This window comes from Phycodurus eques, chromosome 14 (assembly GCF_024500275.1).
Source record: "Phycodurus eques isolate BA_2022a chromosome 14, UOR_Pequ_1.1, whole genome shotgun sequence".
In the NCBI taxonomy this organism is placed as follows: Eukaryota; Metazoa; Chordata; class Actinopteri; order Syngnathiformes; family Syngnathidae; genus Phycodurus; species Phycodurus eques.
Window position 1 is genome coordinate 7,792,534 of NC_084538.1, and position 13,613 is coordinate 7,806,146.

The 13,613-nt window shown below is 42.1% G+C and overlaps 1 protein-coding gene across 5 annotated transcripts in view; it reads right to left on the reverse strand.

Moving 5' to 3' along the window:
• qkia (QKI, KH domain containing, RNA binding a) overlaps positions 1 to 13,613 on the reverse strand; it is an 88,567-nt gene that overhangs the window by 7,367 nt on the left and 67,587 nt on the right. For 2 of the 5 annotated variants that reach the window (XM_061697292.1, XM_061697288.1), the window contains exons 5-6: positions 3,904 to 3,991; positions 1,522 to 1,962 (exon numbers count right to left, since the gene is read on the reverse strand). In XM_061697292.1, the coding sequence (XP_061553276.1) occupies positions 1,522 to 1,962; positions 3,904 to 3,991 (529 nt within the window). The remainder of the gene's footprint in view (positions 1 to 1,521; positions 1,963 to 3,903; positions 3,992 to 13,613) is intronic. The other 3 variants (XM_061697291.1, XM_061697289.1, XM_061697290.1) reach the window with 3 other exon arrangements.

Genomic DNA, 13,613 nt, shown 5'->3' on the forward strand with positions numbered 1-13,613 from the left:
GAAAAGCTTCACAAGACCTCAGTTCAGTGAGCATACAAGGTTCTACACCAGTGTTTTGCTTTTTATTTGTCTTTTTGGCAACACAAAATCTGTTTATCTGTAAGCCATTTATTCTTAGGGGTATTGTAAGATGAGTTTGAAATGATAAATTGTTTTGGGATCATAGTTTCTGGTATATTTACAGTTTGAACTACTGATATAGGCAAGCAAATATTTTGGAGGGCGCGTCAAGCCGTCGCATTTTCTTGCTATGCGCAGCGGGGATCTGTCAGATTACTGTACTTGTGTATGGAAGTTAATTTTTTACCCATTAGAAAATTGGTTTCGAAATCCCAACAAATGAGGTCGACCAGCATCCCTGAAGCAATTGAGTTGAACTTGAGAGCTTCCACTGTATTACAAAATGTAATGCATGCAGGGATTAAAACACACACAAAAGGCAGGGTGTGTGTAAAGAAATTAAGTGTGGTGAGTACTGGCAAATATCTTTGCGGCCACCTACACGACTCTGAAGCGCCAGATGGCATTGTATTTCCCTGCTGTCCAGGAAGCCAATGGCGGCAAGATAAAGTAGTGGCAGGAGGCGGGCGCATGGAAATGTGTGAGAAAGGCAGTGAGCGCCTTCCACAGGGTCCCCCGTTTTGCTGAAGGCACCGATCGATAGAGTGAGTAAATAAAATGCACTAAGTCGGTGTAACCCTGCGAGTTAAAAGAGAGAGATGCTGCACATGACTACCACAGGCAGGCGCAACATGCAAAGGTTAGCTAACATCACGTTCCACACAACATCACAAGTGTGTCAAATTAAAGCAAGGGGGGGAGAAAAAAAAAAAAAAAAGACTGGGGATTTGTCATAAGGTTTTTGTTAGCATTCGGTGTTGTGATTATTTAACGGATGCTCACTTGTCTCTGGTCAGTTAAAAGCACCAAAGAGAATGCATGTAATATATAGGCCCTCGTAGTGAACTGGACTACCAGCACTGAATCGAGGGGAAGCCCTGGGATTCACGCAAACCCCAGGTTCACCAGGGGTGAAGCTGAGACAACAAAGGAAGGCAGAGGGAGAAAAAGAAAATAAAGGACGACTGGAGGAATTTAATGAACATCCCCAGTGGGAGTGACAGAGGGACTATCTGCAGGCATCAAGGCCTGCCTGCAGCACAGAAAAATCATTTCAGAAGCTGCAGAAATCCGAAGGGATCTACTGCCAAACTGAATATGCCTCCAGGCCAGTGCATGAAAGGGTTAGAGAGCGAACTGCGTGTACGCGAGCTTGTTTCTGTCGGGCTGCCTCATTTCAGACTCTGCTGAGTCCGCCTGTGTAAACCTTGCAGAGTTGAGGCAGTGTGTACCTGGAAGCGTGGAGAGAAATTTAACTGTAAAGTAACCTACTAGTCAAGAGGCTAGCCATTCCCCTCTCCTTGATGTTTAATCAAAATATGCACATTAGCCACAGAGCGTCACCACATTCATCCACCCTGACAGTGTGTTTCATTCCTCAGGTGGACACCACATATTTACCTTTCAAAAAGTCCTGACTGTGGCTCATGGAAGCAGTGTCCAGCACCCCGAGACCAGGGTAAAACAAGCTGCCCTCCTGTCCGGGCTGGCCAAAGTGGGCCGTCGTACCTGCCGTAGTCATGCTCCCCCAGGCTCGCTTACCTAGAACCCCACTGTGCTCGATGGGGTACTCCAGCAGGGAGGTGGGTGCCAGGGCGTAGGGGTAATCGTAAGGGGTGGTGTAGATGAGCCCGGCGTCCGGCGTGGGCGGCACCAGAGTGGGGGTGCCGTTGGGCAGCATGGCGGCCATCTGAGTGGGCCGGATGAGGTTCATGATAGGGGCCCCGGCAGGAGTCGGGGGCCGGAGCGCCTGGGGCGGCAACACCTGACCTGTGGGTGTCGCTATGAGGCGGGGTCCCTGAGCGGCCGCTGCCGCCGCTGCAAGAGAGAACGCAAGGGTGGCTGCCATAAGCGAAGAGAGCGAAGGACAGAAGTGGAAAGAAGACAGAGGACAAGAGGTCAAGCCAAGTGGCGTTGATGGTTATCACAGGTGAACAGTGAAGAGTGAAAATACAAAAGGAGGAAAAAAAGAGAGTTGGCAGGTAGAGAGGGGGGGAGGGGGTGGGGGGCAAAAGGTAAAATTAGTCCATGCAATGATCATGGTGGTGAACCACAAAGCAAAAAACAATAAAAATAAAAAAAAAAAACACCCTCATACTAAAACAAGCTTGCCGTCATCCCAAAGCAAAGCATAAAATTACCTTGGCAGCAGCTCAAACATTTACTGGAAATGGCACAAGGAGTGACGTGAACAACAACCATTTGAATTGGTAACTTCGCAGAGGTGACACACCAACACCACAAGGACTGATAATTACGTATAAACTCTTGGGGATTGATTGAATGTTCACCGCCGGGGGTATCAAACAAATCTTTTGGCACGGGCCGCATTGTAGTTATGGTTTCCCTCAGAGGGACAATTATGGCTGTGAACCATATAAAAGTATTCCCTCATCATGTACACAACAAATTAATTGATAACTATTTTGGAAATGTGAAGTCATATTTAATAATAATTTGTTCAACTATTGCTCAATTTATATTAAAAAGGGGTTTGGTAATGTCCACTTGCAATATGTCAATATTAATAAAAGTGAAGACAATTTTGTTCCAGATTTTTGTGAGAAACGAAGAAAACGCACATGATTTGCTTTAGCAAGCCACGTAAAATTATGTGGCCACCTGGATCTGTGCTCTACACAATTCATTTTAGCGCTGGCGTGTTGAATTGGGATGCACCCAACCTTATACATGCAATCACATTATGACCACTGAAAATTTTTTATACATTTGACACATACAAACACCAAATGCCATACAAAGTCTGAATTTGTATGTCAAATTTGGCTGGAGTTAATTGGTGCATCCCTAATAAAATGCTAAGAATCGTCACATTTTGCAAGTTTCTGTGTGCTACATCGCATAAGCGTCCCACAGACAAGTCAATCGAACGATACAGATTGCGTCTGTGTTACTATTAACGACAGGGAAATGAATCGATTCATTGCTCGTTCTGTCAATTCTGTGAAATTGGTTGTTGACTAATCGCGACTTAAAGCAATTGAGGCAAAAACATGTTGGCTGTGACCAGCACAGATGATGTTGATTAGTCTCAACTAGTAGTAGAAAGTTGAGCTATGTCCACGCAGCAAGGAAAGAGAACTTCAGAACATTCAGTGTTTGATTATCCCATCCCATTAAAAGTGATATTTAAAAAAATAACAACTGATTGAAGGAAATTCAGTAAAAGTTCCCTAATTACAGTATAATTTTTTATCCATCCAAACATTTGGTTAAATTTAACAGTGAAATTATTTGAACAGAGGTTGCGATCACAGTGACAATGAACACAATCAAAGCTGAATGCCAAGTGCACATTTTCGTTGTTAGACTGGTTATTTGATCTATGGATGCTTCTTCCTTGAGCAGATGTCTGAACTAGATGGCAACATGCAGAGCTTGAGCAAAGAGCTCCAGCGGTGTGCTGCAAAGTTAAGCGCAAGTGGATACCAAGCAACCGTGGCTGGAGGAAGAGGATGGATGTAGAAAGGATGGATTGATGGGAAAGTAACATGGAGGACAAAATGGAGGTTCTCCTACTACTCGTGGTGGAGTAGGTAAACAAATTATTTGGTCAGCTTGAAAGGTGTGTGCTCGTGGATACATATATGATGAAACAGCCCATTGGACTAAACACTGATTCCATGGTGGTAAACACTGTTAATTAATATGAAGTCAATTGCGTTAATGGTCTTAATTAAATGTGTAGCATGCAGTTAAAAATATGTGTCCTATAATGAAATGTGTTATGTACGTTAGTGGTGTTAATCGTAGTTCACTTACGCGCTTTGATGTTGTTGTCTCGGTATGTCCCGTTGAGAATGGCCAACTCCATCAGCTGGATCTTCTTCAAATTGTCTTCGCCCTCCGCCTAAGGAAAAAGCACATATCAATCAATACCCGTCGACTATAACACATCATCGATTCACTGACTGTTAGGAATTCTGTCAGTTCTTCCTAGTTTGCCGTCTAAATAAGAACAACATGGCGTCAGCTCTTAGGAAGCTGAGGTACCCTGACGCAGACCTCCACTTTGGCAAAACATCATTCGGCTCATGGTAACACTGATGTCAAAACAGGAGTTCAGAACAGTCAGAGACACCCATACCATTAAAAAAAGACCAATTAATTGATTAAGAATTCTTTGGTACTGATTGTTGATTCGTGTTGTTTTTGATAAGAAAATGTGGCAAAATGGAGTGCACTGCTTGGCTTCAACCAGCAGAGGCCCTGTTGATTCAGCCTCAACTAGTTCACCATCTAAAGAACAACAAAATGAAGTCAGCTCAGAAGGTTGAGCTACGTTCAATGCTCAGAGATTCTCCTACACCATTAAAAATGTTCCAAAAAACCTAAACAAAAGATGTATTAAAATCAGCAACTTTCCCCACAGTCCTTCAAAGAAATTTAGTCAAACACTTATTCCTGTAACACGGCAATTTCAGCAGAGGCTACATTGCAGGCAAAGCAAAACATTTACCATAGCAACAATTTTACCAGCTTGCATGTGTGGGGGTGTTGTTTTTATATTAAAAAAAAGAAAAAGAAAAAAAATAATAATAATAAAAAAAAGAAAAGCTAGCTGATGTCAGCTATTCTCAAGAACAGGTTTGATGAAATGAAATTAAGATGGGTTAAATGTTGTGTGCTTTGTACTGTCGTGAAAATGCCAAGAAAGGCATCAAATTGTATAAATGCATTTTCATATCTGCATATCAGAAGGATAATTGCAGGCATTTTCTTGACTCCCCTGTGTGCAATCAAATGCGCAATAACCAGCCTGGCAAACGTCATCCCCGTCAATTAATATTTGGATAAATAAATACAAAAGTGGCAGCCACTTTCATTACGGCTAAATTAGGCGGCCCAAATTATTCACAGAAAGAAATTAAGATAGCGCACCCCTCCTCCATCCCTGAAAGATCCCACGCACACCGCCTGTTCCCCCATCAAACCTCAATTTCCCCTCAAGCTGCTGTACAGTACTCAATAACCGTGTTGACACACAAGGCTCAGGCAGGTAGTACATCTTCATTCAAGCAGGGGTCAGGGTAAATTACTCGCCAAAATGGAGGGTGTGGTGGCACTTAGCTGACCCCTGGGGTGATGTATTGATACATCGTGACTTCTTTAACAAATGCGTCATCGTTTAAACTTCTTTAAAATGGAGGCAATAAGCGATAAAGCATAAACAGTCAAGAGTAATCATCATTTAATCCCACATCTAAATGCAATTGCATGCTGTGAAACCGGTGTGAGTGAATGCATTCATGACTGTGCTTATTCATTTGCATGTAAAAACATCACGTGCCGTCGCAGTAACACTCTTGATGTGAAAAGAAGTGGAGACAAGCAAGCAGACTTAATTCTTGGACTCGCTAACACTTGGACAACAGTCTGCTGCTCTAGTGAGGCGCCGATAAGGAAAGATGGGGAATAAAAGGATGATGGTGAAGAGTTAAGCTTTCCCCTGAGAGTCCTCTTGAATGCAGCAACACTGAGTGTGAGCAAGTGAGTGTGTGCAAGGTTAAGAAAGAGGAAAAAGTGACATGTTGGTCTCTCGACTAAATATAAGGGAGTGAGTAGTCACAGTTGTGTGTGTGTGTGTGTGTGTGTGCATGTGTGTGTGTTTAGTGGAGCATCACTTCCAATTAACAAGACAAGAAAGTTCCAGTACAGGGACGACTCACTCATTACCCATTTCGTTCCCCAAGGGCTGCAAATTTTTAAATTCTGCAACACTTTTCCATTTAAAGCTAAAGCGAACAACAGGAAACATACATTAGCAGCATACATTAGTTGAATTTAATTACGATCGAACGCATCACAAAGTGGAGGCATGGGTGTCAGTTTTAAATGTGGATGGCAAAAAATGGCCCGTAGGTGTGACTGTGAGTGCGAATGGTTGATTGTATGTGCCCTGTGATTGGCTGGCAACCAGTTCAGGGTGTACCCCGCCTCCTGCCCGATGACAGCTGGGATAGCCTCCAGAACGCCCGCAACCCTAGTGAGGAGAAGCGGCTCAGAAAATGGATGGATGGAAGGGGTGTACCGGTTCAAACTGAAATAATAGGTATTGGACAGATAAACCTAGGCTCAGGCTATGTACTTTCCAGTTGAGAACACAAAACGGGCCGCAATAGAAAGAACAAACACATGTATTGGTTTTACAATTAATATGCAGAAATAATTCAAACAAACTGGTACAAACTTTTCTACGAAGTGTGTCAGAAAACCTCCAGGACTGACTACAAAAGTCATATTTCAAACCCAAACTACATGTTTTCCCCTTCAACGTGATGATGATCAACCAGCACGTCTACAAAGAGATCTTGTGGCGTTTGCTTCATTCAGCACACGAGAAGAGGCAAGAGTCATCTCAGGACAACTGGTGTTTGCTTCACCATGACAACACGCCTGCTCACAATGCCCTGAGCATCCAACATTTCCTGGATGAGAAGAACATCACCATGCTGGAGCAACCACCCTACTCAACCTCCCTACTCACAAGATCTGGCTCCATGTGATTTTTTCCTCTTTCCTGGGATCATCCAGGAGATCTGTTTTGAAGACGTGGACATCAAGAAGGCTGTGACGACAGAGCTGCGGAGGTGTACATGAAGGCGTGGCAGAGATGGCTGGGACAGGTTGTTACTCCTGGGGGATTACTTCGGAGGGGAAACCTCGTAGTTTTGATTTGAAATATATGTTTTGACAAACCAGTCATGGAACTTTCTGTGGTTTCCTTCGTTTTCCTTGTATAGACATCACTCATGGTACAGTATCAATACACCAACATCAAGTATCAATACCAGTACCGTCAAATATAAATACCGTCTAGGGACGGTGGATCGTCTCCGGAAAGCCAAATATAATCTTGCCCAGGACACCACATGGGCTATTCTGGCCATTCATAACCTTTAACCATTGTATGCTGGTACAGTCATAAACCTATAGAGAGTTAATCGTGCCAAATAGGCATGTACAATTGATGCCAACATGGACATAGTGCCAGCTACAGTATGTTTCCTAGTTATCAGCATTCTCCTCAGAGACTAAGAGGTGGTGTTTTACATGCATTGTTGACAATAATAAACACAGCGGAGTAATTGAACAAGGATCAGGTCATTGGCTAACAAAGTAAACCCTCAATGAAGAGCACCCCCACCCACCAAAAAAATCATTACTAATTACTTTTTGTAACCCTTGAAGTGCACATATTAATTAACAAGCCCAAACAATCGCAGCCTAGAACACCTGGAAGACTGCAAAGTAGACACCATTTAATCAAAATTCATTATCTTTGCACAACCTCGAAGACTAAACCACAAATTATAGCAGCTGCTTTTATGTCTCTTTTAAGATGTATGCAAGTGTTTAAGCGAGCTCAGTGGCAGGCTGCAGCTTTGAATCAACTCACGCTGGGATATGGATGTTTGGACTGCTAGTATATGTGTGGTGTTAAACGGGCACAGATGAAAACAAGGGTGACACCATTTGCTCTACTTTGCATAGGTGACTCTTGACACTTAATAGAAGCGTGTCTAGGATAAGGCGGGTTTCCTGCTGCATGTACACCCAGAGCAATGCCGCTGATTGAAGCCCATCCTCACACAAAGGCAAGTTTGTTAGTTAAATCCCCCAACCACCTTATTTCTTTCTTTTCTTTTTTTAAACATAATTTGACCCATTCACCACTGCAACATTCACATACTTTTTAAAAATGGTCTTTTCGGCGGTATTCCTTGAAAGCTCGGTGAGTACACCTGGGAATGTAAGTGTTCCAGTTTGCTCGAGACAAGAAAGATGACAGCTCGGCAATGTCTGCAGATATCGACTGTAAGATGTGAGTGAAAAGCACAGAGATAATACCAGCATGGACTGTTGGGAGCGGAGTTGGATCGTTTTAAATCATGTTGCGAATGCTTCCCGAACGCAGATGCCGCTTGGATCAATGTTTGATGAACGCCATCGGGGAGCACAGTTTAACACTTTAATCTTGCCACAATTAAGAAACTCCTCGCCATAGATTCACCAGCTATAAAACATTAACGCAAAAACGAGTGTGTGTCTGTAATGATCTGCAAGTGGGAATGCCCAAGAGAACAGTAATGAATAGCAGCTACCGAGACAGACAGATTAGAGGAGGAAGTTTTCCTTTCGTATTCCTTACATGCACACATGTATGCATGTACAAGCAACCCTCTCTCTTCCCTCTCCTGTCCATCACTGGAAAAAAACACCACTCAATAAAGCTGCTCTATCCACGAGAATCAGATTCAATCAATGAGGCCTATTTGTGCGATCAGCAGAGCGGTAAAAGCTATCAGGGAAGAGCAAGACACACGGAGGAGGAAGAGGAGAGGGAAGAGGAAACTGAAGGTAGACAGCAGTGTGATCAGATAAAGTAGGTTAGCAATGTCCCACTGCCTTCCTGACAACCTTGCAATGAGGTCACACCATGCATGCTAAATTGTCATTGTGACTCCTTCGCACAAACATTTTTTTTTATTTATTTATTTATTTATTTTTTTTTAAATGTACCGGCATTACCAGATAACTAGCAACCCTTTATTGGTCAGTGACTGTTTTTATTTTTGTCAATGTCTTTATGTCTCAAAAGTGTTCTCTGTCAATTGACTGTCTGTTGTCGTACTAGAGCAGCTCCAACTACCGGAGACAAATTCCTTGTGTTTGTTGGACATACTTGGCAAATAAAGATGATTCTGAAAGATACCTTTGTTTGAATCAATCAAAAAAAAACTATAGCAGACAAATTGAGCTTATCGTCGTGGTCTGATGACAACCATGTGTGCCACCTTTATTACAAAGTGATAGCTATTATTACAACGACTTGGCACCAGAAACATTCATCTCTTTCTTCATAGCAATATGTTGGTACGTGGACTTGTCTGGAATGTTCAGAGGGGCTCGGGTTTCGGAGTAACGAGACTATTTCACACAGAGATCCTGAAAAGCTGCCACATCAGAGCTTGACATTTATCTGTCTTTGTCTTTTATACAAAACCTGGCGAAAAGCAATATTGACGCAACGGTGTGCTTCCCACAGCAATCAGATAATTACATGATGTCTGATTTGATTTCCGGTTGCCCTTGCAAACGAGCTCGATTCCGCCTGTGTTAAGGGCATGACACAACAGCCGAAGGTGGACTATTCACCCTTTTTTCAATTGCCCTGTCATTGTTCATACATAACACTCCAAGGAAAATGTGCAATTGGCTTTTGTCTTTAAAGCCTTGTGAGTCATCTTTGTTAAAGTAAATTGGGGGAGTATGTGTTTTGAAGGACCGTTTGGGCATCCAATGGAGATGCTTACAAAAAAAACATAACACTATACATAATACACAATGACCAAGATTTTCATTAGTTGTTTAGCTAATTAATTTTAACAGTACATGTATGAGAACATTGAGAATCTCAATGTTAAGAAATCGTCAAAAGGTGGACTTACAGTACAAGGTTTCACTAGACAGCAACAGTACGTTGTCAAATAACTACACGACAGAAATACCAACCCCTCTCTACCTCTCAGTAAACATTCTGAATATTTGTCAGTATGTCAGTAACATTTTTATTTTGTCAGGAACTCAGCCAATCCATTCAATGCAACTGCTACACAAATGTAACAGTTGGATAGTGTAGCAACAGGCCAAACACAATACGCTACACATCAGAATAACGATAGAAATGATAGATGGTTATATATCGTATGGTAGATGTTTTTACGTTATGTTACAATATACTGTATATTGTGATATCATACAGCTCTAGGCGCAAGTGAACTTGGTGTGCAAAATTTCCTCTCCCGAACATTTTCGACTTAGCCATACCAGTGAAGCATACGGCAAAATACAGAAAATCGGAACACAATGGAACAGATTGCTGGGTGTCTTTTGAGTGTTTATAGAGTTGCAGTCTCTTTCGCGACCAAGGGGGTGTTTATTTTTTAATTATACAACCGAAACAACCGTTCTATACGGCAGCACATCTTGGAGAGATTAAATAACGGGTGTGGAGAGAAATGCCTTGGCTGGAGTAGAAAAACAGTGAGAAAGTGTAAATGATGGAGGAGACAATGCAGGAGGAGAGTGATACCTGAAGAGAGTACAAGACAGCGCAGTGAAAACCAATTTGTCTGCTCCCTCGTGGTCTGACACTGGCGGAGGCTTGCTTTCCGTCACTGGCCTTGCTGCCAGTCACTGTCAATCCACACACACTTGACTGCATGCACGTAATCTTGGGCCTTAGCAGAGACAGGGTCAGCCTCTCCAAACCGGGACAATTACCTTAGAGGTAAACACAGCCTGCCCCGTGTGCCTCCTGGGATGCAGAGTGAGGTGGAATATGGGAATGCGTGGGGAGGGATGGTTCTACAGGAGGGAGGAGTGGATGACTTCATGTGCTGCTGATGGGTGGAACCGGTAGCGATAACAGCTGTTCCCCCCCACCACCCCAACCCACCCACAAACACTCACACACCCCTGTTTCCCATTTCGATTTGGTCTCTTCCCAAACTAACATCTGGAGGAAAATGATTACTCCCATCACGCTGCCAAGACGACTAATCAACAATTCTACATTCCACAGGAAAAGTGGCATGCTAAAGGAGGAAGGAAGAAATGAGCACTTGTAATGGGCCTCAAAACATCTCAACACCAAAATAAACAAAACGACGAGGCTAATCAATTTGAGGCGGCTCAAGAAAACTTGCAGGATGTCTCTTGGTCGAAACAAAAACTGGAAGTGTCTAACAAACCAGACCCCTATTTTTTATTTTTTTTTATTATTAAACTTTCACTGAAACCAAAGTACAAATACAGTGGAATAACATACAAAAGACTGGTATTATGTAATCAATGAGGGTCCTCTATTTACGAGGGAGTTTCATTTCAACGGCAGCAATGTAACCCGAATTTGGCACATTATAGTCTATCACAAACCTACGCTAATGCAGGAGTAAAATCATAATTTTAGTAGGGCTAAACGATTTGGGAAAATAATCTAATTATGATTATCTTCTGCGATTGTAATTTAATATGCAGTTATTTTTTCCAGGTCATCTCGTATTTTTCAACAAACTCAAACAATAAATAAATCTGTATTAAAATAAACTAACAGATTTATTATGAATTGTTCTTATAGGTTAGGCCAGAGTTTGACAACATGCAGGTCCAGGGCCACGTGACTCTCAGTCGAGTATTTAATTTAAATATGCTTTTACTTGAGTTTGTTCATTTTTCAAATGTAATTCTAAATTTGAAGATTATGGTGATCTTGTTATATAAAAATAAAAATGTTTAATTTGCTTTCACTGCTGTTGAGTTTGCCTATGCCTAATATGTGATCTTGTCGTAGAATTGTCCAACATCGCCGACAGATATACGTATATGGGAGCACTGTCCAAATCCGAATTCGAATCAATATGGTTTATTTAACATGTTTTAACATGGCCAAGTTTTCATGTTTCATTAAACATGATATGTAAACGTGGACTGCACTTCTTAAACACTGCACCGATGCATTTTGACTGGCCACCGCTCGAGTAGCGCTTACACTGAGTTTTTAACCTCGGTGCAAAACGTCAAACACGATAGATATTCGCCTCAATGTCGCTACCCACACCTAGCATGGTAGTGTGTGGCAGGCTTCAGAGATTTTGATGCGTTGATATTTAGTGGAGGCCTGCATGGATGTAGCTCAGCTTACATTTGTTGATACCATGCTGTACTTCTTTAGACAGCAAACTTGTTGAGTGAGCGCCCATTCCTTGCAGTCAAGTAGCGCACTACTAATTGTCTCCATGGCTTCAAGACAAATTAAACATCAAATTCCAAACAATCCACTAAATTCTTAATCAATGAATATATTATGTTAAAATCAAGTGCTTTACTTACACGGCATTCCAAATGATTATGCAAATTATATTGTTCTCTGATTTTTGTAAATGGTTGATACAAATGGCAAATATTGTGCAAATGTCATTTGCATAGTAATTAGGAACCCAGTGTATATTACCTCGCATTTAACCATTGACATCAACAAATGAATGGCTTAGGGGTGGCTACCAGCAGCTGGGGGATTACAGTCTTGTTCAAGGACATTTTCACACACAATTACCACACAGATTAACAGACAACATGCTTTATCTCATCACACCGACACATTTCTATTACACTAAATGTACCCTTCAAGAGTCAGAATATGCCTTTTAAGGCCAAGAAAATTGACTGAATTGCTCTCCCAAAAGTCACCGCAATCTCGGGCAACTCTTGGCCGTGACTTCCTTCAAATCATCACAACGTTCCCTGGCAAAGCCTCTTTATTTCCCCTTCGCACCTTTTGCTTGCTTCCTCAGTCCGAGACAGCTCTGTTAGCGACGAGCGCCATTAGTCATGCTAAACCGCCAACACCCTCGCTCATTAGCATAGACGCAAACCTGACTCCAGTCAGATTATTACAAACACTTTGTGGCTGCTCCTCCCCATTACAGTCAATCAAATGGTTTAGTGACGTACTGTTGAAATTCAGGAGTTAGCTCTCATGGTAATACTTTAGTTCCTGCTAAATTACAAAGCTTACGAGGTCCAAGGCATTTAGCAATATATCTGTCTGATGCAGAATCTTTCATCTAATAGAAGTGCCTTGCCTCGCCTTCCACTGTTTTGTTTGCAAAAATATACTCGATGTGGCTTTCGTCAAAAATATTCCCAGGACTAAAAATTGGAAAAGCAGAAATTCTGAGTGATGTTTATTCTCAAAGCGGGCTGGCATTTCATGTAACATAACAGCATTAAGAGTGGATTAAAGTCCACGTAAATAACCTTGACAAATATATACAGATTTAACATCGAGATTATTAAAGCTTGTGGAAATGCATCGGCTTTGACAGATGATGTGGCGGACTAAGAGCAGGCAGGATGATGCAGTTGTACAACAGTGTGTTGTACAACCCAACAAGCAACTGTCTCTCGTCTTTTGTTCCTTGTTGACCCCTTCTACCCCTTACACCAAATCCGTACCCTCATGCGCTCCCTGATTTTTTTCTCTCCCCTCCCTTCTCATTTATCCCTTATTCGACCAGGCTGCCAGACGGTGTATTGTTCTGTCACTCGCGATCCTTTAATGCCCTCCAATCGAGCGGGGAATATCTTGAGGGGATTTGGCTAGGGATGATTTGGGGGGAGCTTTAAATACTGGCAGAGGATTTGCATCAGATTGTGAGATTCTGACTCAGAGATGATCACCGTAGCTTTAGCAAAGGACAGAAATAAAAAGTACCTCTGGCAAGATGTGAGACTTGAATATGGAACCTGGTCCTGTACAGTCAAATCAAAAAATGAAGTCTCAACTACAATTTTTGAGACACTTTCCTGAGACGCTTAGTGATACATGGTACAGTAAAATAGATTAGGCGCAACCTTTGATTAAAAAAACAAAACATCGTAGAACTTGAACATTCATGACTTCAAGA